This window comes from Coturnix japonica, chromosome 2 (genome assembly GCF_054131305.1).
Source record: "Coturnix japonica strain WE chromosome 2, WE-NBRP24, whole genome shotgun sequence".
NCBI classification, from domain to species: Eukaryota; Metazoa; Chordata; class Aves; order Galliformes; family Phasianidae; genus Coturnix; species Coturnix japonica.
This window is the reverse complement of record NC_140664.1, coordinates 65,312,815-65,338,311: the sequence shown is the minus strand read 5'-3', so window position 1 is coordinate 65,338,311 and position 25,497 is coordinate 65,312,815. Positions and strand designations below refer to the sequence as shown.

At 37.4% G+C, this 25,497-nt stretch overlaps 1 protein-coding gene across 14 annotated transcripts; it reads right to left on the bottom strand.

The window, feature by feature from the left end:
• Window positions 1–1,074: 1,074 nt before the first annotated feature.
• On the bottom strand, window positions 1,075–25,494 carry BRD9 (bromodomain containing 9). Of its 14 annotated transcripts, XM_085540068.1 has the most exons (19): window positions 25,383–25,494; window positions 24,251–24,471; window positions 23,359–23,491; window positions 22,831–22,891; window positions 22,318–22,462; window positions 19,340–19,450; window positions 18,389–18,564; window positions 17,464–17,470; window positions 16,795–16,910; window positions 16,143–16,275; window positions 14,713–14,788; window positions 12,454–12,549; window positions 11,527–11,659; window positions 10,622–10,733; window positions 9,044–9,082; window positions 8,562–8,633; window positions 7,879–7,981; window positions 6,685–6,852; window positions 4,363–5,075 (listed from the first exon to the last, which is right to left on the bottom strand). In XM_085540068.1, exons 1-19 carry the CDS (start codon window positions 25,453–25,455, stop codon window positions 4,975–4,977), a joined length of 2,076 nt encoding a protein of 691 aa, XP_085396194.1. In that variant the 5' UTR covers window positions 25,456–25,494; the 3' UTR covers window positions 4,363–4,974. The 14 variants fall into 14 exon arrangements, 11 of the variants coding, with proteins under 11 accessions (XP_015710343.3, XP_015710344.3, XP_015710345.3 ...); XR_014943510.1 differs by lacking the exons at window positions 16,795–16,910; window positions 17,464–17,470 and adding an exon at window positions 17,800–17,871 and having other exon boundaries at window positions 1,075–5,075; window positions 8,554–8,633; XR_014943511.1 differs by lacking the exons at window positions 16,795–16,910; window positions 17,464–17,470 and adding an exon at window positions 17,800–17,871 and having other exon boundaries at window positions 1,075–5,075; window positions 8,554–8,633; window positions 18,389–18,504.
• Between the last annotated feature and the right edge of the window lie 3 nt (window positions 25,495–25,497).

The following is a 25,497-nucleotide window of genomic DNA, read 5'->3' as shown; positions in this document are numbered from 1 at the left end:
GCTACAGAGCATGTATTGAAGTTGTGCACAGGGAAGATTTGTTTTATTATTGTTAATTAATTAATTTAATTAATTATAAGTTTTCAAATTCCTAATGTTTTACAGAAGTATAAGCTTCCTCTTTTTTTCCTTAAAACTTTTTAATGTATTTAGTATGATGTTATACTTCTTAGACAAGAGCAAATAAGACATGGCTTAGGCTTCCTCCCCATACTTCAAATAAGTAGTGACAGGACTGGCAGAATTGCTTCCTAAAACTTTTCTTGAACTAGAATAGAATTAATTAAGAAATGCAGCATGCTACTGGGCACAGAAATAGAAGAGAGGGTTTATTTTTGATCTTGGGAATAAGTAACAAAAGCACTATTACAAAAAAGCTGAACAGAAACTAGTTACTCTATCTTAATACATTGGGAATCTTTTCTTTTTAAGAAAGACATGTATAATTTAATTAAAAAAGAAAAAAAAAAAGAAAAAGGAGAGGGAGGAGAGGAGAGGATGCAAACACAGAATCCAATCTTTCTAGAAATTGCAGGGGAAAGATTTCTCAAAACCATGTAAAAGATTTCTTCAGGCATTCAGTACTCTCAGTACACCCAGAAAACAGAATTCAAGTCAACATTTGCTGTTTTGAGAAGACAAAGTAGCATACAAGAAAAAAATTTGCTTCTGGGGAGGACTCTGTCTTAAGAGTGCTGTGTCCCATTCCGCCCTCCCTCCTCTGAAGAAAGAAGTTAGTAGGCGTATTAAAAGGGCTGTCTATCAGCCATAGGATCTACAGTTAGAGATTACCGTGTAGAACTGACACTGCCCGAGGGTGAGATACGCTGAACAAATAGGCAAACCTTCCTAGGCACAAAGTGCTTCCTGGAGCAGTAGTAATACACAGACTACACGGCCATTTGTACAGATAAACCACAGAAGCTTAAAGGCTAATTTGCAGAATTCCAGTGTTTGAATGAGTACTGGCTGAAACCCAAGATGAAAATGATAAGATACTGTATGTTATTTCAGTTTTCAATATTTTACAAAAACAGTTTAAGCAAAACAAACAAACCAGCACATTACTCTAAATGAGTACTTAAAACAGTAGATTTTTATTCAAAGACAAAGGTGAGCAATGCAACAGTAACAACAGTTTCACTAAAATTTTCCTCACCATTATTATTAATTAACATATATTACAGGAATAAATTTACATTTATATATAGAGTATGATAAATTAAGCCTGCTGTATTAGGGGTTAAAAAACAAAACAACAACAACAACAAAAAACCATTAGCTTTAAAGATATTTTTCAGTTATTATTCTCTTAGACATTATTGACCAATGCAAGACCCTGTGTCCATGCAAAGACTTTCCAACAGCCAACACTGTTACAGTGCAGCAGATCATACTCATTGCTTCCAGGAACACACACCGGCTACTATGTGTGCATGAGTAGCAGACAGACTGAACACACTGCCACATTGCCAAACACATATACACATACTTCTAACAACTTCCAAAACAGAAAAGTCAAACTCTCTTTTTTTTAGCATTGTGGCAAGTGGTGTGAAAACATACGTGTGACAGAGGTAGTGATTTATGACATTCATTAGCTACCAAAAACATCCCTTAAGCACTGAATTTTTGCACTTCATCAGGCAGATACTCTTCCAACAGCCTCAGCTCATCCATGGCATGTCAGGTACGATAGTCAGGTACAGCCTTCGCTGCTGAGTTACGATCCCACCTAGTGGATGAGGGAAGGTGTGTGGATGTAGTCTACCCAGACTTCAGCAAAGCCTTCAACTCTGTTTCCCACAGTATTTACCTGGAGAATCTGTCAGCCCAAGGCTTGGACAGGTCTACTCTTCACAGAGTAAAAACTGGCTGGATATCCAGGCCCAGAAACTGGTGGTAAATAGAGCTGAATCCAGCCAGCAACTGGTCACTAGTGGCATTACCCAAGGGTCAGAATTAGGACCAGCTCTGTTTATTGTCTTTATCAATGATTTGGATGAGTGCACTCTCAGTAGGTTTGCAGATAACATCAAGCTGGGAGGAAGCAATCTGCCTGAGGGTAGGAAGGCCCTACAGAAGGATCTGGATAGGCTGGATCAGTGGGCTGAGGCCAACTGCATGAGCTTAACAAGACCGAGTGCTGAGTCCTACTCTTCAGTTTCAACAACATGCATCCATGCATCAGTACGGGTTTGGAGCAGAGTGGTTGGAAAGCTGCACAAAGGATCTGGGGGTGGCAGCTGACAGCCAGATGAACGTGAGCCAGCAATGTTCCCAGGTGAACAAGAAGGGCAGTGGCACCCTGAATAGCAGAAATAGCTGAGTGAGGAGCACTAGTGAGGTGATCATCTCCCTGTACTTGGAACTGGTGAATTCACACCTTGAGTGCTGTGTTCAGTTTTGGGTCCCTCACTACAAGACAGGCATTGAGGACCTGGAGTGTGCAAAGAAGAACAATGAAGCTGGTGACGGGTCTGGGACACAAGCATTATGAAGAGCAGCTGAGGGAAGAGAGTTTAGTCTGTTTAGTCTGGAGAACAGGAGGCTTAGATGAGATGGTATCACCCTCTGTGACTGCCTGGGAGGAGGCTGTAGTGAGTTGAAAGTAGGCCTCTTTTCCCAGGGAACTAGTGATAATGCTAGGGGAGGTTCAGTTTGTATACTAGGAGAAATTTCTTCTTAGAAAGATTGGTGAGGTATTGGAACAGGCTGTACAGGGAAGTAGTAGAGTCACATCCCTGGAGGTTTTCAAGAAAAGGCTACTCAGGGCTCTTAGGGACACTATTTAGTGGGCCAAGAGTTGGACAAGATGATCACAGAATCACAGAATTGTAGGGGTTGGAAGGGACCTCTAGAGATCATTGAGTCCAACCCCCCTGCCAAAACAAGTTCCCTACACCAGATCACACAGCTTGGCATCCAGGCGGGTCTTGAATATCTCCAGAGAAGGAGACTCCACAAACCCCCCTGGGCAGCCTGTTCCAGTGCTCCGTCACCCTCACTGTAAATAAGTTCTTGTGCACATTCGTGCAGAAATTCCTATGCTCCAGTTTCTGGCCATTTCCCCTTGTCCTGTCTCCACACACTGCTGAAAAGATACTGGCCTCGCCTCTCCACCCCCCACACCTCAGATATTTATAGACCTGGATCAGGTCCCCTCTCTGTCTTCTTTTCTCAAGGCTAAACGGACCCAGTTCACTTAGCCTTTCTTCATAGGGGAGATGCTCCAGGCCCTTCACCATCTTTGTGGCCCTCTGCTGGACTCTTTCCAAGAGGTCCCTGTCTTTTTGTACTGGGGAGCCCAGAACTGGACACAGCACTCCAGCTGAGGCCTCACTAGCGCAGAGTAGAGGGGGAGGATCACCTCCCTTGACTTGCTGGACACTCTCTTTCTAATGCACCCCAGAATGCCATTGGCCTTTTTGGCCATGAGGGCACACGGCCAACCTGTCATCCACCAGGACACCCAGGTCCCTCCCTGCAGAGCTCCTCTCCAGCAGGTCATCCCCCAGCCTGTACTGGTACATGCAATTATTCCTCCCTAGATGTAAGAGTCTACACTTGCTTTTGTTAAACCTCATCTGGTTTCTTACTGCCCAGCTCTCCAGCCTGTCCAGGTCTCGCTGAGTGGCAGCACAGCCTTCAGGTGTGTCAGCCAATCCTCCCAACCTCGTATAATCAGCAAACTTGCTGAGGGTGCCACTATCCCCTCATCAAGGTCATTAATGAAGATGTTGAACAGAAGAACAGCACACTTAGCCACTCAGTTTGGTTTCCAGAACTCTGGCCTCAGGATGAACCGTGAAAACAAGATCATCATCTGAAAGAAGGCTTACTTAGGCAAGATAAGACAGCTGAGTATCTTATAAAAATCTTAGTGTTACCTGTTCACTACAAAAGGAAGACACCATCAAAGATGTACTGGCACAATATGAGAGGGGTTTGCTGCAGAATTTTTGTTCTGAGAGAACCAGAGATGTCAGAACTTTTGTAAGCAAGAATGCTCATAAGGTAAATGGCAAAGACAGATAGATAGTAAAGGCTGTATAGACATGACTGTATAGGCAATGTGGATGAAAGCTCTGGTTCCTGATTCTCACTCTTTGTTTTTACATATATACAAAAAATATTGTAAATTTATAACATGCCCAGCTTGCATATACCACTATTACATCCCCCATGAATACCGAATTCCAAAGATTTTACCTTAGCATTACCAAAAAGCAAGCTGCATGCAGCATTTTTTTTTCATTCAAGTGAATACAAATATTGAATTTAAAAGTATCAGCGTTGTAATCTCTTCCTTTTTCAAGACACAAGGGTTCATAAAAGCATCCACCTTTTTTAGATACAGGGTAGAATTAGTGTGGTAAGCATTATAAAGCAACCACAAGTACTGTTTTTTTATTTCAGTATTCTCATATTGAATATTTTCCAGGGTGATGAAATGAAAGATTTACAAAGAGAGGGCAACACAAACCATTTCTACAGATTAGAGGGTAGAAGATGGAAAGTTAAATAATGACCACAGTTCATTCCGTTCTGTCACTGCGGAAGTAAGATATTCCTCATTGAGGATGTCCAAAAGAGAAACTGGTACATAATTCTACAGAAAACATTTCAAGATTGCTGCCATGATGGTGGAATAATTACCACTTCAGTTTTTACAGAACAGAAACTCTCTAAAACAGCACTTCCTGTTTTCAGTCAAAATTCACATACCAGCAGACAAGACACACTCCAACATAAAAGCAAAAGCAGATCTAGGCACATTGCTAACATTGTGATGCACTAGAGTACTCTGCCATTTTTGGGGTTTTGTTTTGTGTTCTTTTTTTGACCAGTATATATTGCAACATTATACTGAAATCCTCATACAAACTAGGACAAACTAAGGTTTCTGTCATGTACAAAATCTTTATATAATAACAATACAATTAAAATACAAAATATATATAGAACATCATATTAGTTACTAGTAGCATTTGAGGTTTCTGGGGACTGAAGAAATTCATAGGGATCATGAACTATGTCTTGCTGCTCTCCAACACTCAGATGAGAAGGGCTTCCTGAAGAAAATAGGAAGAGAAATATCAGAACCTTCAGAAGTACAGAAAAAGAGCGTGTGTTTGTATGTGCATACAGAGACATTTAAATGAAATTTAAATAGGGAGAGTCTGAAAAAGAAAGCACAAGATTTTTAAGCATTTAAATCCTTTTTGAAAAAGCAATTATTGTTATTACTTTGAGTTGAAGAATTACCCAAGATGTAACTTAAGAATCTATGAGATGATGTTTGGATAACATTAAAAGTGACACCAACTTGTTTTGTTACCCCAGTATCCCATCACTAAATTATACAAATGAAAACAGAAGATTGCTGTGGAATCATACCTGTGACTTGCTACATGCAAGTACATCGAAACTATATTTTTATTATGTAGTATCAAAATACATAATGTGTTCCTTAGTATTTCCCAAGAGCATAAAATGCAAGTGCCAGTCAGTATTGATTTGTTTTATGTATTGGGTTTATATAGCAAGATTCTGTTAGCAGGAGGTACTGCAATCTTTGAGAAGAGATCAGGAACTACAGTACTAACTGTACTGGACACAGTTAGTTCCACCTAGCTCCACAACAGACCAGTTGCTTGCCAATGCACAACGCCACCAGTACCCTTGTGGTGACGTTTGTTTGCTTTTTAACAACTTTATAAAAGAAAAAAAGCCTTGCACAAGCTACAGGAGTAAGACATCGACCAGTATCTGTGAGGAAGGATGTGTTCAAGGCACTGGAAGAGAGATTTTCCCTGTCACCAAAGAAGAAGATTGTGGTGAATCAGGTCATCCTCTCCTGCAGGCCATGGAGGGTGCAACATCGCAGCAGGAGTACATGCACCAAAGGAAGCCACAGGCTGTGAAGAGCACAAACAGCAGCTCCCTAGTAGGAACTGTGGCCCTAAGGAAAGGAGTCCAGCCTGGAACAAGTTTTCTGGCATGATCTTTGGCCCATGGCAAACTGCACCCCATGGAAAGAACCCATGCTGGAACAGTTTGTGAAAGACTGTATTTCATGAGAGGGACTCCACTCTATCGTAGGAGAAGACAGTAAGGAGAAAGGAATGGCAGAAAAGAAGCATTTATGGACTGGCCACAATCCCTATTTCTCATTCCTCTACACCACTCATTAGGGAGTGAAGAAAGTAAACTCAGTGAAACAAAGCCTGGAAAGAAGATGAGGAAGGGTTATTTCTCACTATTCTACACTTCTATTAAAGTTGGCAGTAAATTAAATTAACCTTCCTAAATTCAAGCCTGTTTTGCCCATTATGGTAATTAGTGAATCATCTCTCTGTCCTTATCTTGACCAATGAATTTTTCTTCCACTGTATTTTCTCCCTGTTTTACTTAGGATGAGGAGAGAAGGGTAACTGGAAAACAGAGTTAACTTACCACCCTTCACAATTACTTCAACTGTGCTCAATCTAAACCAAAAATAAGCAACTGTAGCTTAATTGCTTTTGCCATACATACTTCAAAATTAAAATTACCCTGCAGTTTGAACACTATCTTATCAGAGTAGTTTCTTGCAAAAGATTTATGTAAATTAGAAGTTTTAAACTAAAGTTTAAAATTAGAGCAGAAATACTGCAACTTCTGTGACACAGTTAACTTTACCAAGATGATGCTGATCTCTTTCAGAAGTATTGGAGAGAGAACTCAAATTAGATGATGGTCGGGATCCCACTCTGTCAGCTTGAGCCTCATGAAGGTCCTGCAGAAGCTTAGCTGTTTCATCGAGATGTAAATGGTTATCATCATGATCAAGCTCCTTCTTCACTTTCCCTAGGGGCCACAGGTTATCAACAAAATCCATAATCAGCACATGTAGATTGACTTGTGAATTACTAAATCACTTCTAATAAATTCTAAAATAAATGGAAGCAAATATCCTCTATTAGACTAAAGACATGAATCTTGCACTTTCCTTTGCACTTCTAAAAGGTATCAGATGCAGACCTGTTTTCAGTTTCAAAAAATACACGTTGACATGTACTTGGACATATAGGAGACCAAAGGATCTAGGACATATCCCTGAGAAATGGAATTGATTCCTAGTATTTAAACAGCTACAAGAGCTTAATTTGTCTTTGTGATCTGTTGATCTCCAGACAAAAAACAACAGATCTATTTTGCTGCAAATGTAGTGATGCCAGTAGAAGGACGACTTAAATATGTCACTTAAAATACAGGTAAAACAGAATGTGTAATTCAGGGAGGTGAAGAAATCCCCATTGCAGAAGGTTTTTAAGAACCATCTCCATGCATATGATGCCTTCATACGAAGACATAAACAAACAAATAAAGCACTGAATATCTCCAGAGAAGGAGACTCCCCAAACCCCCTGGGCAGCCTGTTCCAGTGCTCTGTCACCCTCACTGTAAAGAAGTTCTTGTGCACATTCATGCAGAACTTCCTATGCTGAAGTTTCATCCCAGAACTACCCAGAATCCCTACTTCAAAAGATGTCATCCAAAACAGTACCTTTTCTTAGCCAAAGCTCCATAGTGCTTCCTAATATTAAGCTAATATGTACACAAAAACACAAGCAAAGCTATCAAAATTGTAAAATACAAATACTTTAGTTTATTCAGTAGTACAGGAATAGTTACCTTTTCTAGAAAATGGATGTCCCAAAGATAAAATAAACTAAGGCTTCTTTTATATTATATCAGCTCTAAGACTTCTAGCTAAATCAGCTGTGGATTTGTTACTACTTTTCTAGCACTTTTACTTCTTTGCAAATGCAGGTGTTACCTTGCCTAAATGGTACAACTAAACCATAATAGTTTAAACACTTAATTACTTACCTAGTGAACTTAACATTGAAATATCCAGAGATACATCTGAATATGATTTCATAGACAGAAAATCCAATTCAGAAGCATTACTGTCTCCAGCAGATTCTCCAACCTAAATAAAAATTCAAGAAACAAAGAACTGAGAACAGTAGCAAACTGCAACAGGAGTACAAAGTAAATGCATGAATCCATATTATATATTATATATTAGTATATATTAGTATATATATTATACAGCACATATGATCAGTTATCGCATAATTTGCAAGACAAAACTAGTATCACTTAAAGAAAGATCTGATTAGTAACTGTAAAAGCCTAAGATAAACATTATTTTCCCCTACATTACAACAGACATTTGCAGTGGGTCAGACAAAAACTGACAGTGCTTTTATTCCCACTTTTACAGCAAGTTGAACCTCAAATACTCATCATCAGCAGACCAACTATCAGTTTCCTAAGCTTCTGAGAGTTAGTCCACATGTACTGAATTAAACAAGAGAATACAGAATAATAAGACTAACAGACACAAGCTGAAATGAACTGAGTGTTTAGGAACATTTTCTAAGTAGTTCTAAGGAAACTTCCCCTTGTTACTGAATTTTTAATGCTCTGTTTCAGAGGATGTACATCCCTGCACTGAAGCAAAATTGAATGTACTCAATACTCCCATTTTCTACAAACCATTTTACCATAATCTGTTTGGAAGAATCTGGGCAGGTGTTACGCAGCTTGTGTTCTTCTTTTATGAGAACTGGCAGAACCTAAAAAATAATTTAAAAAAAAAGTCATATTATAGATCTTAGCACTTCACTGCTTAGTGACTGGTTTACCATAATCAGATCCTAAGCCACCACGGAACACTATCCTGTTCTGTGATGTCTGCACAGATCCTTTAAAAAAATTAAAAAACAAAGACTAGACTTTCTTTAATGAATGATCATACTTATACTCACAAACAACTGAGAACTAGCTAAGATTTTAACAGCTTTTTTTTTTCTTTTCTAATAAAAATATTTAAAAGGTTGATAAATTGAATGTATATTAAACAGAATACATGCACGTGAAATAAAATTAGGAATTGAAATGCAGAAAGTTGAGAAAATATCATGTTCCAAACTGTAAAGACCAACACAAATTTTCCAATTGAAAACTAAGTATCAGCATAACTTACTTTAACATCATCCAGTGGTTTTACTGGGATGTTTCGTCTCTGAAGAGAAAGAATATTAACAATTAATCCTGGTCAACATATTAGAAAAGTCCCTCTTTCATACAGTTTCAAGTATATTCAAGCTCCTCACACGAAATGATGTCAGAGACAGTAAACTTTCAAGCATCTGTAATTAAAATGCAGCTGTTACTGCTTTGAAATATCTTAAGTCATTACTTCACTTGCTTTTGATTCCAGATCACTCAGGGTTGTGCATATATTCACTCTTACTCATATGAAGCAGCACAAAATACTGAAGCATAAAACACCAAAGCACATCATTATTGAAACACATTCAATTGTACAAAATCTGTATACATACGTGCAAATTACAACTGTACAGTATTTATAAGCATGAAGGAGGCACTGATCATTTGAAAGAATATATTCTCTGTCAAGAAATTCTCACTTGAAACAATATTCATCTAACTAGATGTTAAAAAAGAAACAGTAAAGTGTGCGCTTTATTTTTAAGCTAAGTTATATGTGTTGTATACACCCATTTCTACAGGTAAAATAATATCCAAAAGACTGTTTTAGAACACTTATTTTGAATACTTTTTTTTTTTTTCTTTCATACTAGTGAAGTTTTATATGCAAAACTTTTTCCAGTACTCTATATTTTTTATTCTGTTGTCTCCTATTCCCCAGGCACCACCCACCCTATCCTACTGCTAAGAATACAAAGATTTAGCATAACCTGATTTCCAGAACATCAGGAAGTTTGAGTATCTTTCACCTCAACCCTCCATGGTCCCTCCATACTTTCCCATTTTTTACAATCATTCAGAGCGTGAACATCTTAACCAACAGGCAATTATTTTAAATTAAGCGTGGAATTAAGAGTTAAAATAACATGAAACAAAATGTGATTTCTGGTAGTCTATTTTGTCTTAGCAACGCAAATATTCCCACTACTCTGACACACTCATCTGACACCTGAGAAAATTTCTTCTCCAGTCTGAGTATGGATCTCTCACCTAGAGTGCTTTCATTAACAAGCTACAAGTTTTCTCTTCATACACGCTATACAAATTTAAATGTTACCAATCACAGGCAATATGTATCATTTACAGCATTATTTTCCAACATTCTTTCAATACTCAAAGTATTAAACCTTCTTCCACAAGGAATGTATTCTGCATTTAAACAAATGAAAACAAATCTGAAAATCAAGCTTAGCAGTGTGACTCTAAGCAAAAACTTAAGTGATTACCATTGAGATACAGGCTACCCACACAGCCTCGTTTTGTTAGTTTCACTCCACTCTGTTGTACACCTCTACCTGCTCCTTTCTGCAGTCATATGGTGAACAGCACTGGAGAACTGATTGAGCTGGGGCAAAGACAGAGGAAGATCACTTCACTGCTGACTAATTCTGTTTCTAACTTGGTTCACCATGTTGCTCTATGAAAAGCTAAGCATGCCCATACTAAGCTGACGCTTCAAATCAATGCCTCTCAGCTAATATTAAAAAAAAACAGAGAGGTTTTTGTGTATTCATTAACATGTGACATTTCTGTGCATCAACAGACACACCTGCTTTAGCTGATAAACAGTTTTGGAATGATCTCCGCTTGTGATCTGGTCCAGAAGATCATCTACTATTTTCTTGCTGTAATGTCCAGCATCCTTCACAAATTCTTGTAAGCTAGCAGAAATGGGAGATAAGTATTGCAGAAAATGTTTACATTCATAACAGATACTTCAATTCATAGTATGGTCTTCTCCACCTATGCTGTACTACATTGTCCTCATTCTTTCACTTTTCCATGCTTCTTTAAAGAAGAAAATAAAGCTTTCAAGATGTTGCTTTTTTTTTTTTTTTTTTTTTAAATTCCCATTACTAATGATAGCTCAAGAGAAAATTCATCAGTAGCTTTAACAAACAAGACTGAATATTTATTTACTTAACAAAAATAGTAACAACAACAACAACAAAAAAAAAGGTTAAGAAAACAAAAAAGATTGTGATTAATTCTTTCAGTCCAAAACCAACCTTTTAATGCAAAGTGGTACTCAGGAAGATATGACTGTTTTGAAACACCTTGAAAAACGCCACTGCTTTAAAACAAGCATTTAAATTTATCACTTGTATCCAAGCTCACTTATAGCTGGTGTTTAAAGCTAAATCATTAGCAACCTATAAATTCCTGTAGTCAATATATTTATTATCAAACAGTCTTGCAACAAACACTTAATAGAAATACAGAAACAAACAAACAACCAAGCGAACAAACAACCCCCCCCTAGAAACAAACAAAACTCAACCAAAACAAAAAAAACTAGGATGAAAGGTAGCCAGCTTCATGTTTTATTCATTTGGTAAAGTTCAGAGAATTAAGTTGGGAGGGGGAAGGACTCCTAGCTAATGTTTAGTAATTTTAGTGAAAGGTGACACAAAAGAGACAATGCAGTTCAATAAAAAATGCTGAAGCACTTACCTTAAGGCACATTGTATCCCAGTTTCATCACCATATGCTGAGTATAGGAGTTCCATTTCTTCTGATTTCAAATCATGGAAAATAGAGTTGTTTTGCATGGAAAGGGCTGTACTAGCACTTGTAAGAAAGGTTACTAGACAGGTAGAAAAGGCAGACAACAAGTAATTAGCACAAGTGCACATGACTAGCTGAAAAGAAAGTAAGATTTTTTTTGTGAAGCTGTATTTATCTCAAGCAGAAATCAAGTGCAATATCTCAAGGACACTTCTGGACTCCACATTAAAGCAACAGCTTTAACAATTTTTACATATATATCTAAGAAGAAATAACTAATTTAATATCCTCTGCCCACTCCCCCAATTTTTCCACATTTACCAGTTTTCCATCAGCACAGGAAAAGAAGAGCGCGAAAATAAAAGCTTTTTTTCAACAACGGAATTCCAGATTTAATCAGGTAATTTTAAAAACCACTTTCACAGTTTATGTGATATTCCAGTGCTAAAAACATTGGGTGAGAAACTATTATATGTGTCAGTACTAGGGAAAAAAGTGAATATTCTAACTAGAAAGGCACTCCAGTTTGTGGAATTCCTGTCATATGATAAACAAAGCGGACAACCAAAAGTGTTTTTCTCAAATCTAAGCCCTGCTGGCCCAGGAAAAAAAAAAACAAAAACCCCCACTGAAAATGTGCTACCTTTATTAAAAAGATTCTACTGTGGAAAAATGCATCAACAAACAACTTCTTATGTTTATTTGGACAAATAAGTCAATTTAACTAAAACCACATTCTGCTATAAATCAAGTAATTACACATTATAGAATTAACTAAGTGAAATTTCTGAGACAAGCACCATCTCATATTATTTTGTATCTGGAAATTGTTCAAATGCTTATCATAAACATAACATATTATTTGGCATTTACCTTTGTTCCTTCGTTCATCTTTAAAGCCCAACGAAGTGAAGGCAGGTAAAAATTTGCTTGACAATGAACTCAGATCTACTGGATGAGTCTCTTCCTCTAATAAATTAATTAAAAATAAGATAATGATTTTTTAAAAATCTCATGTTCAGGGTTTACTTACGGTGATGTTTAGATTTTGTGCTTTTCAAAAGTCACAGTCAATACAAAAGCTGAAAGTCTTTTAATCTGCATAGTTTTATTAAGGATAGTTAGACAGATCTAAGTTATCCATTTTAACTACCAATACACACTGTAAATATGTTTTAAATAATAAGTTATTTTACTTCTAATGCACCTAGTATCACCTGAGATTTACTATCTAATTCATAAACAGCCAACATCCAGATATTAAAAAAGCAATAAAAGCAACTTCTTACACTGACTAAGCAGCAGCTTGTGTGTAGAAAACCAAGCCATATGAAGAACCTTGTTAAGACAGCACTATTGCTATAGAAATATTTCTTCCTTCTGAATCTGATTCTGAAGTATGGGCTCATGAAAACCTAATGAGGTTCAACAACACCAAGTGCAGGGTGCTGCACCTGGGTCAGGGCAATCCCAGCTATTTATACAAACTAGGGGGAAGATCTCCTAGAGAGCAGCCCAACAGAGAAGGACTTGGAGGTCCTGGCAGATGAGAAGCTGGACATGAGCCAGCAGTGTGTGCCTGCAGCCCAGAAGGCCAGCTGTGTTCTGGGAGGCATTTAAAAAGGGGTGGTCAGCAGGGAGAGGGAAGTGATTGTCCCCCTATACTCAGCTCCTGTGAGATACCATCTGTAGTACTGTGGCCAGGCCAGTACAGGAAGGATGTAGAGTTCTTAGAATGAGTCCAGAGGAGGGGCCACTAAGATGATCAGAGGGCTGGAGCACCTCTCCTATGAGGAAAGGTTGAGGGAACTAGGCTTGTTTAACTTGAAGGAGAGAAAGCTCCAGGGAGACCTCATTGCTGCCCTCCAATACTTGAAGGGAGCATATAAACAGGAGGGGATGCGACAGTTTACATGAGTGGATAGTAATAGGACAAGGGGGAATGATTTTAAACTAAGACTGGGGAGGTTTAGGTGAGATGTTAGGAGGAAGTTTTTCACTCAGAGGGTGGTGACACACTGGAACAGGTTGCCCAAAGAAGCTGTGGATGCCCCATCCCTGCAGGCATTCAAGGCCAGGCTGAATGTGGCTCTGGGCAGCCTGGTCTGGTGGTTGGTGACCCTGCACATAGCAGGGGAGTTGAAACTAGATGATGGTTGAAGTCCTTTTCAACCAGGGCTGTTCTATGATTCTAAGTTTTGAGAATTGCTTAATTAAAATGGTTTAAATTATCGGGAATGTTTTTATACTGAAAGAAAATGGAAAAAATTTTATATATAAAAAAAAAAGGAGTATGCATTTACAACACTTCCAGTTAAATTATATCTCATGGATTATGTTAACTAATCCTAGCTGTAAATCTAGTATAATTACTATTAACAATACAAACAATAAAGAAGAAACTCTAGAGCCGTGAAACATAGGAAGTATTACACTTACTGACAGTTCATACTGGAGGTTTGTTGTGTTCCCTTTACCACCATTGTCTAAATTTTCAGTGGCAAGACTGCAGAAGTATTGATCACATTTATCTAGTTTGTTCAAAAATAGGTAAGTGCATGATGGCAGCCACAACACTCAATTTCATTCCAGAACAATTTACTCCAAGATGAAAAAGAATTTAGACAGTCAGAAAATATGCAGGGTTGCACCTCCCAGTACGAATAATCAATAAAACAAAACAAAACAATTAAGCAAAACTTAATGAACTTAAACATTTAACCACTACTTTAAAATAGGAAATACATATCCTGAATAATTTTTTACCTTTTTTGAATCTGTGTATTGCACATTTATGTAGCATTACAACAGTTTTATTCACCTTTTGTGTAAGAAAAATAGAGCAAAAGCCTCTCTCCCAAGTTCTCCGGAAATCTGTATCAATGTACTTATAAGTAGGTATTAATTTACCTCACTGTTATCATCAATAAAAAGAGCATCTAGAGACTGAAAACTTGAGAGAGAGATTCCTCTAGTACTTCCAAAATAAGCTACTGGGGAAAACGTGTCATGTAAATACAAATTAACTGAAAAAAAACCAAAACAACTCATCTATCCTACACAGGATCTGTATATACACTACAGACTCTACTACAACATACAATATTAGAAAGGTTTGCTTAAAAGATTTACCTTCTGCTTCTGGATCAGATGAATTTACTACACTGAACAATAAAGTTCCATCTCCATGTTTTTTCAGATAACCGATCTGTAAACACAATAAGAAAGACATACAATTAGTCTTTCAAAAAGTCTAAACTCAAACCATTTTTAAAAATCATTTTTAGCTGTATTCAGATCCTGAGCACCTGTATTACTTCCCTTTTTAGTACAGAGAATATTTAGAAAACTATTTATCTCCTTCTAGCAAATATACTGCTCATTTGTGCTTCTCATCCACAACATTCTCTATTTAGAAGTACTGTTGTGCACATGCTATCGAATTCTTAACAAACAAGTGCTGTGCCAGACCGATTGGAACACACATGTAAGTACTTAACTGGGGTCTACAGTGGGCTGTCAAGCTGACTGACAGCTCAGACATGAGGAACAGAACATCTAAACTCTTCCTTGAGCACCACTGAGTTGCTCTCCTCAGAAGTGACTGCAACCTGATAGGCTTTTCCAGTATAGCTAGCAGGTAGCAGATTGGTATTGCTGTAAATGGTTTGTAAAGAAATGGTCTTACTTCATAGGTTCACAAATGACGTTTGCTCTTAGCAAGGCTTCTTCCTAGCTTCAGAAATACACTGAAGAAGCTAAACCTTCTACTGTGAGACTTTTCTTTTTAATCTAGCTGACCCAGAAGTGACCACAGTCAGGTGTCATAGTTCCAAGAAATAGGCACGTAAGGTTGAAAACAACATTACTACCGCATCAATGCAGATGTTTCTTCTATAACAGCAGTTAAAGCAGCTACTTATCAAAGGCTGTTTTATTTTGTACTTATACAGGAATATGCTATAACTGACAGCTACTACTGCTAGGTACAAAAATAAAAGGGATTCTGGACTTCTCACTGAAAACATTAAGGTCACACTTCAGAATTTCTTAACTCTTTTAGGGAGAGGGAATCCCAATAAAAGTTTAATCTATGCCAAAGTTCTTCTATGGTTGCAACAACAGAGTTATAGAATTGTTTGAATTGGAAGGAACCCTTAAAGATTATCTAGTCTAAATCCCCTGCAACAAACAGGGATATCTGCAGCTAGATCAGGCTGCACAGATCCTGGTCCCGCAATATCTTGAATGTTTCCATGACTAGGGCATCCACATCTCTGGGCATCCTGCTCCAGTGTGTCTTCACCCCTACTGTATAATAAACTTCTTCCTTCTATCCAATCTAAAACTCCCTTTTTTAGTTTAAAACCATTTTCCCTTGTCCTATATGAGAGTATCATATTATTTTAATCATTCTCAATGCTAAGAGTTGAAACTAAGGAAGACTGAAGATGATTCAGTGTTTTCTGCAAGTGAATTTTTCATGTTTAAAACATGACACAACTTGAGATCCACTTTAGTTGGACACAACATGGAATTGTGAACTTTGTCATGAAGCAGACCTTGCTGTTGGGTAGATATCGATTGATCCTATCCCGGGCTTCATCTGCTGCATGCTCTACTAGTGCGAGGACATGTTCTTCAGCAGTACTATCTGTCAGGCTGCATGCATTTCCTTCAGGTTCAAATATGCAACTGAAGAAAAAAAAGAGTAGCAGTTGTAGAAATTAAAAGACAAAACACAAGGCAAAATTCTGAGCTTGCTAAACAGAATAGTCCCACTCCTCTCCCAGTGCCTGCCCAATTCAGCATTAAGTGGAATTACAATTACACTATGAAAATGAAGTTTTGCAGAAGAACCAGTCAACACTTAAACTTCAAAATTTACTTGTTTTTGTACTTCAACAAAATAAAGGGAATACTTCAAAGCATAAATTGGGAATCGATTTTTTAGATCATTACAAGGTGAATGATGTAGATGTCTCCCACACGTACGAATATGCCATTATTCCAAATGAAAGGATGCAGATTAAAAAAAAAATAGATGATGAGGAAATAGAGAGTCTATTTCTGGGTGGGAGGGAAACCAATCAAGAAAAAAACCTAATGTTTTAGTGCGAGTCATCCTTAAATACAAAAGAAATACTTCATAGATCAGAATCTATCAGAGCATTACATATGCTAAAGTTACATTAGACACCAGGGACTGACTACTTTAGGTACTGCATAGCAAACCTCCTCATACCCATTTCCCTCTCCTGAGGTACCTTTTCCATTTGCTCAGCTAACAATTTTTCTCTGTATAGACTCAGACTGATTATGCAAAAAAGCTTTGCTGTTTAAGACAATAAAAAAATAACACATTTTTCTCATTCCTATTCTTCAGAAAAGATTGCAAAGAGCAGCAAAATTTGCTACATCCGAGGCTTTCTCTTCTGTACAAACAACAGACAAGAACTTTGAGTGTTTCACAGAAGACTTCTGTGCTAAGATCATCAAGCCAGTTTTTAAACTACACACAGAGGTTTGAACTACTTTAACACTTCCTGAAATTATGGTCTTCAGCTCTGTTTTTAACAAGCAGTTACAAAATCTACCAAAAGCTCTTACTGTACATCAAAAGACTATTACATGGATATCAAAATACAATTGGTTTAAAGGTCAAGTTAATCAGAAAAGAAACAGTTCTGAGTATTGAAATCACAAACATTTAAGAAGAAAATAAATTTACAGCATTAGTGAATCCAAGGAAACTGGATAGCAGAATAGTTAGAAATAGCTGACAATTCTACTTGACTGCACATTACAGTTGATTCTGAAGACAAAGCAGTACTGTGTCCTTTGGTAGTCTCAATTTCTTGATCTTTTAGCTCTCTTTGAAACTTGTTTACTTTGAAAGCAAGTACACAGATGGTGGCAAAGTAGAAACAGACCTCTGTAATGCAGTTTACTTAAGAATTAATCAGAAAATAAATATGTGCCATACAAACAAAATCATAGACTAATCAGGAAGAATCTGCATAAAGTCCCCTTAACAGAAAGGTACTTGGTTGTCTAATAGGTAGTGTGTAGGAATTATCAAAGAATAATTTGTTTGTTATACAGCAGCATGTCTTTCTGTATGGTGGTACCAGAACAGCTCCACCCCCCAAAATGACTCAGTTTAAAATCATTTTTGAAGATAAACACTGCTGTCTCCTGCTACAAAACTACAAATACCTGTTCTTTCTCCAGATATGAAACAGGAGTCTTATTTTTTTTTCCCAGATGTGGCTGTTTAGAACTGTGAAACTTGTTTTTAACAAAAACAAAAAAAAATATGAGACAGCATAAGCTTGAAATAACATTGCTCCTCCTACCCCCAACGTCAGATATGTAAGTATATCTCAAACAATTAAAATACATTATTAGCAATGTTTTGTTACAGGTTGTTTTTTATATAAAATTTGTCAAATTCCTGACACAAAAGCAATGGGACTCAGTGATTTTCCTTCAAAGCTGACACTTACCACAGGTTTAAAGTAAAACAAAAAAATCAAATTTTCATCAATACGTTCAAGATTTGTGGCTGTGATAAAATGAACATCTCTAACTACCACAAGAAGGAACTACTTGTATTTTCAGCAACTATAAAGAAAAGATAAAACACTTACATATGCACATTAATTGCAAGTTATCATTTAAAAGAACATGAAGTCATTCCACGAGGGAAGAGGCCACAGGAAGTCTTTTCTTCTCAATTATTTGCTCCCGACTAATATTACAAAAACTGCAACAGACTAGAAAGCACACCAATGAAAACCTTTACCTAATAACTTCCTTATTTTGCTTTTTGGATTTCTTGGTAGTCTCTACTTGTACAGGCATAACTTCAGGGACAGGCTCCTCAACCACTGTGTCTTCATCACCCAAAAGAGCTGCCTGCTGAGAAAAATCCATGTCCTGCATAAACGACATGCTGCGCTTCAAAGCTAACAGCCGTTCCTAGAATCAGAAAGGACAGAGCGGCAGGGACTTAACCTTTCCCTCATAGCCAAGATGCTATGATAATGGGATGGGATGGGAATGGCCATGGCCTTATTTTGTTCTTTATGCCTCATTTTCAATGGCGATGCAACATGATTTGTCATGGTAGCATGGCATCAGAATTTCTGCAGACCAACTATCAAGAAAGAGAAACAAACAAACAATGCATATGCAAAGACAACAACCTATTTCACACAAGACTTACCATATGGAACAGCAACACTAGCACATGCACACACAAAGAAGCTCACAAAAATAACTCAAATTTTACAGATCAAGAACTTTTAACTTGAGTTAAAATTTCTCTTTGCATAAATGCATTTATGAAATGTCTGAACCCTCCCCTACACCTACCATATTTGAAAATGCAGTTTCCTTGTTTATGCAAAATTATAACTTAAGAGAAATGAGATTTTTTTTTAATCCAAAGTTAAAGACAGAAGCAACATTTTCTTGTTGGGTTTTCAGCACTTAGATCCTAGTTACTTCCACTGAAGCCAGTAGAATAAGCTCCCACAGACTTCAGTGGTACAAATGAAGTTGAAAAATAAAGCTGTGTTTATAACTTGAATGCTATCAAGCCCCTAAATAGAGTAGCATAAATAGGCACAGTTTTAAGTAATGTCAGATAGATGAAATAGCATTGCTATTAATCACATTTGTTTTGATTACGACCAAAAAAAAGAATCCCCCAAACAAAGTGTTTCTCCTTTGTTTTTAAAAGGTCTCTTACTTTGCTCATCATTTTAAAGCCTGTGTGCAGTATCTTCTTGGCTAGCTTGTAGTAAACAGTGTCTGGTCTGTTGTATGTCATTGCATTATCACACATGAGTTTAAAATCTGCCTGTAAAATACAAAACAAAACAAAAAACTTAAAATTCTAAACACCTTTATTAAACAACCTGCAGATACCACACTACCGAGGCAGCTCTGTGCTTTCCTTAGTGTATAAACAAGCTTAACCTAAGTGACAAATGTAACGTTTCCTCCTTTCTCATACACACTAAACAAATAAATATAAAAAATCAGTAGCAGTACTGAGGGACAAAGAAAAGACTTTCATGTTTTTCCTTCCTCATAAATCAGAACAGGTTTGAGAAATCCAAAAGCAAAAAGGTAAGTATCTTATATATAATTTTATTTATAATACTTTGTAGGAATCTTCAGTCACTTAAAACAGCAACAACAACAAAAGCCTACAAAACTTAAGAAACAACCTTACAAATGCTCAATGCATGCAACAAGTGGGCAAAGCAGCCATTTTGTCTTCTCCTTTGAATGGGTACCTACCACATCAAATATCAGGCAATTTTTAACTGATGCAACTCGCTAAAATAAGCTTTAACACATTCCACTGCAAATTAAGCAAAAAAAATGTATTGTAGATTATGAGAGGTTTTTTGTTTCTTCTGTCTCTTCCCTAGGGAAGACTTTATTTTAGCCAAAAATTACCGGTCCATTAAGTAAAGAACAGAAAGCATTATTAGAAGCTCTATGAAACACTGAGCTAGAAAGACATTATTACAGTCTTCTGAAAATTTAAAAAGTTGACAAATTAATAACCAATGCAGCAGCACTTCACAAATGGAACACTAACAAATTATACTAGTGTGTGGTTTAAGGATGTATTTTTCTTTCAGTAACTTTTCAATATTGAAATAATGACCATTCAAGCCATTAAAGCTCTGTAGACACAAACACAGTCTGTGCAGTAGTCTAGTAGATGACGACTTTGTTCTGTGGTAAAGATCCACACTTGGATCAACGCTTTTTGGAGTGAACCCACCATGTTCACAGTACAGATTTTCTGAGACAAAGATTTCTTAAGGATGTTATTACAGCTTAACATGAAACTCTTCTTGAAGACTTCCTCTGACAACAAACATTAATATATGAAAACAAAATATTTTGCCCTACTGCATTTCTGATCAGATTATGGAGAAAAAAAAGTTTTTATTTCTTGTTTCCCTGCAGTGACTCCAGAGCAGCGCTCTCCTGATGATTCAGTGTCATCAGCTCGATACTAGCTAAGTAGATAAAGAGCTATAAATGCTACCCTGTGACTTCCTGTGACATTTAGGCTGCCTTCACTTACGGAGACCATCACAAAAACAGGAATTGTGAAGTTGGTACAAAGGAGCAAACAGTTAGATAAGAAGCAAATAAGAAGACGAGGGGAGCAATGCATCTAGGTCCTTGAAGGACTGCAGAAAATAATTGAGAAGAGTTTTTTGTTTGTCCAACTTTGGTATTCCTGCAGCAATTTTTCCCATACTAAATACAGCATATGGTTCACAGTAACTCCTGTTTTTGATGTACTGGCTTCTGACTAGACTGAGCTGGTTTTAGTAGATTTATCAGAAATGAAAGACAACCATCAGAGCACTCATTTTCTGAGGTCAAAACCTAAGAACATTTCTGTACTACATAACAATTACAAAAGCATGAGCATATAGTCACATCTAGAAAGGGAGTCCTACCTCTGTCACTGGACAAAGAGGTTGGACACTGGACAGTGATAGATTTCCAGTAAACATTTTTTACTCTTCAAAGAGTGCCAGCAGAAAGCAAATCCTTCAGAGAAAAAGAATCTGTCAGTCTGAATAACACAGTATTTTTCATTTTTTTTGGCTGCTCTCCTACCAGCATTATTAGTGTAACCATGACTGTATGTAAATACAGCCAGGGAGCTCCCATTCAAACATGCTTTTTAAAATCACTAAGACAAGCCAACAGGATTTGAAAACACCAGATGGCGTGGCTGGCTGATTGCAATGATAATATGTATCCTTCTTATTTCCTACCAAAGTCTCCATTTAAAAAAACAAAAAAACCCAATTTACACATAACAAAACAAACATTTGTTAAGGCACCTACAGGAAAACTATGCTGCTCTTTGCTCACCTTGCTGGAATTTCCTATGGAAGAAAAAACAACCCTGAAAAACAAGCCAATCCCCTCTATCAAGACTCTTGTTATATCAGTTCCACAGCTGAAAACAGTGAACATTAAAGGCCATTCATAGAACTTCATGAATAGGTTAAATAAAATTTCTTTCCTTCCAGGAACTGACAATACTAAGAAAAAGAAGGGGAAAAAACAAACAAACAAACAAACAAACCTTACAGCACTGGCTGTAGAATGACAATGTATTCAATAAGGTATTACTGTAGTGTCAATTGCCAATGTAGCTGAGGCAAGTTGCCAATAACCTTGCTAATTTCTGTCAAAACACCCTCTGAAATTGAAGTTATATGGAAAGCAGGGTAATTCAAGATGAAGCATTCACAGCTGTTATTGTAATGCACACACACGCACACAAAAATATTTCATTAACTCCAATTTTCATGCAGATATATTTAAATTGCCATTTAATCAATTTAACCAAGTCTAGATAGAAAAAATAAACCTAAGTTTCTTAAAATACCTTAAACCCTAAACATAAGTAAGAATATCATGTCTAGCAGCATGAATTCCATAGATCTTTAGAGCATGTTATTCATTTCCACCATAATTTGTAGTGAACTTTTCTAGAACAGGCAACCAGGAAATAAAGAAACATGAAACCCATTCTAATATGCAGAATACACAGTACTGAGCTCCAAACAAGCATACAGTAAAATAATTAAGGTAGGAAAGACTTCTAAAGTAAAAATGAATCTGAGGTTTGTTACTGAAGTGTTCTAAGTAACTAAATCTCTAACAATTCACCTTGAATTCAGTCACTGATTTGTATTCATTTGCTGCAATTTTTTCCTTCATAGTACCAAAATCCATGGGGTGCTTTATTATCATGGAATATCCTGGAGCGATGGCATCCGTGACTGGAAAAGCAAAAAACCCATGAGGATCTTTCCTAAAAATAAAATTTAAAAATAAATAAAGAAATAATTAAGATTGAAAGCAGCAAACGAGACTATCGTCGTTTCTACACCACACTAACAGAACAAAGTGGCCAATGCCTTACTTAACAAAGAAAAGAAAAAAACCACTAAACTAAAACACTTTCACAAAACAGTGAAATATTCAGGAAGTTCCCTGCTACAGAACAGTTTTGATAATGCGTATGCAGGCTTCTTTGAAAAAGACAAAACTAGGTCTTGATTTGCTTAATTATTTCTCTGTCAGTCTGTGATTTTAAAACAGAAAGCCAGAAGATGAAGTTGTAATTTAACATGTGTGTGTTAGACACTACCAACACAGTTGTGGATAAGACATTAATACCTTTGAAGCTGACGAAGGAAGTGTTCTAGTAATCGCTGGATTGGTGTGCTCTCATTTTCAGCTGCAGTTTGAGATGGAAAACAGACAAATTAAAGGAAGATATATTCATATATTTGTATCTAAACATACCTGGTTTAAGTATACAATAACTATTTCTTTTACTTAATGAGTTTTAAACTCATTTTTCTTGAAGGGTAGTTTTAATAACATTTGACTTCGTATTTACTAATAGGTTAAATACATGTAACGTAAAATAAAAGTAAGGCATTTTACAGGAAAGAAAAGAGAAATTTAGCCACTCAAATAGCAACACTGGGATGCCCACATTCTGGTAATGCTTTGATTGGTGCAATTTTAATGGCTCCTTTGCTGTAACACCCATGGAATTAGTATGCCTGAAATACAGCCCATTTTTTTCAATCAAATAGAAGAGTGACAGATAGATGCAGACCCATTGGGAAGACAGGTATGGATTAAAAATCCACATAACGTACACATTAAACAGATTGAAGTTCTCACAGTACTCACCTGGCTGAGTTCTGCATGCTCTGACAGGACGATCTGGAGGAGGCTCGACCTCCACTTTTTTCCCAGGATCAAAATCATCAGTCTCTCCTTCAGTGTCACACTGTTCTTTTTCCCTTTTCCTCTTTTTCTCTTCCTACAACAGCAAAAAGATAGATTTTGGAACATACTTGGAATGCACAATCCTAGGGACAGAAAAATAAGAGTGATTTTTTATTTGGCATACACAAGGTTCATCAGAACCATAATACGGTTTAAACAATATTGTGACTGTCATTTTCTCTTTCCCCAATTATTTCCACATTTTTTTTTAAACACAAAGGCAAAAAATAAATAGTATTACATAAAAGTACTACTGTTCTCTCATTAATAGGTGGAATTCCACCTAAAGGTATTCTGAACTCATGTAAAACCAGATTATAAAGAAGCTGTTTTAGACATTGAAACTCTTATGTTTAATTAACAACTTATCTCAGGGACTAAAGTTCATTCTAGATTTGAAAGTCTAGAAATACCCTCTTCAAAGGACAGCAAAGCATATTTCTGACCCAGCTGAAACATAAAACATTAGATTTAAGAACAGAAGTATTCATACCAATACACAAAACAAATGGATAGGAAAAATATCAGTTACAAGGAACAAGCATTTACATTGTTCAACAAAACAACACACTGATCACTCTTCTAAATGGCAGAAATGCACCAACTGGACAGGGGCGTTTTTTACAGCTCTGAAGTGCTGCCTCCAAACAGCGTCTTCCTACTTTAACAGTGATTAAAAAAATCCTTGGGGAGGGAAGAACTGCGGGGATCCTATAGACTGTACCAGACCTGTACACTTATCTGCTCTCAGTTCAAACGATGGTATGTCTGAATTCTAAAAATCACAGCTTACTTTTCTTTTTCTTCTTTCCTCATCATCAAGGTGCTTTTCTTTCTCCTTCTCAGACTTCTTTTTCTTTTTTTTCTTCTTTTCTTTATGTCGTTCTCGCTCATGATCTGATCTGTCATCATAATAACTAGAATCGTGTCCTGATCCAGAAAGTTCAGTTACTTCACTTCCTCCAACCTTCAGAACCAGCTTTAAAGGTTTTTCCAAAGGCTTGTCTACATAATCTAAATTAAGAAAAAAGAAAAAAAAAGAAAGTCAAAGATGCTGATGAAAGTGATAGCATGCTATCATTAAAGCATTTCAGTGATGTTAGTTCTGCAAGTGCTAATTATAAGAATCTGATACAGTTTGAAAGTGCATTTGGAGATAAAAGCAGCAGAAAAGAATCAGAAATCCAAATTAAGAAGCAGCCGTTCCACGATAAAAAATATCACAGATGCAGATACAGCTCTCACATCTCACCATAGGCCGCAATGTTGGTGCCTGTACAGCAAACCATCCAACCTGCTTCTAATCTTGAGCAGCCAAAACCTACCAGCGTTGGAAAATCCACGTGTAAGTAAAGCAAACCCAGTTCTTACAGTGAAAACTGACAGTCACAGTAATTAGTTCACTGTAATTTTCTCCTGTCAGTTCGGACTGTTTGCTGGAAGATCTCCACACATCTGCCAAACGACTAAACTTCCAGCACGTCCTCTCACGGCTCATCACCTCAAGCAGCACGGAAATCCTACATACATCCGAAGAATACTCCCCGCAGCATCAGAGCATGGCAAACACTCGCCAGATACACGAGCTGACAGGAATCTCTCAATAACAGCTGCACAAACCACGAAGGAACCCTCTGTGCTCTCTGCACCTCGCCCGATCTGCCTTCACGCTCAGGCTGCTCCGCTCCCCACCTCACTCCCCTCTCTCTCATGGAGAGCAATCCCGCTCTCTCAGGAAACCTTCGATTCCGCTCTTTCTTTTGTCCCCACGGCCCGCCCTGATAACGGGAGCTCAGGAAAGCCCAGCTCGCAGCATCTTCACCCAAGCCAACGATGGCTTCTCCCTTTATGCGCGGCACCACGACCCAGCTCGCCAAAGGCCGCCCAGGCTCTGCCGCCAGCCACGAGCTGCTCCGGGCTCTTACCGCTGTAGGCGGTGGTGGAAGCCGACCGCCACTCCGCCTTGTCTGCTTTGTGCTTCTTGTGCTTCTTCCCCATCGCAAAGCCTACCACGACGGATGGAACTTCCCCTCCCCCGCC

Bases quoted from the DNA above. Each gene is read 5' to 3' on its own strand.
- BRD9 (XM_085540068.1), bottom strand. From the start codon at position 25,455: ATGGGGAAGAAGCACAAGAAGCACAAAGCAGACAAGGCGGAGTGGCGG. The intron at 22,892-23,358 runs GTGAGTACTGTG...CTCAAACTGCAG, and splicing joins AGCATGCAGAACTCAGCCAG to CTGAAAATGAGAGCACACCA. The intron at 11,660-12,453 runs GTAAATGCCAAA...CTACCTGTCTAG, and splicing joins AGATGAACGAAGGAACAAAG to TAACCTTTCTTACAAGTGCT.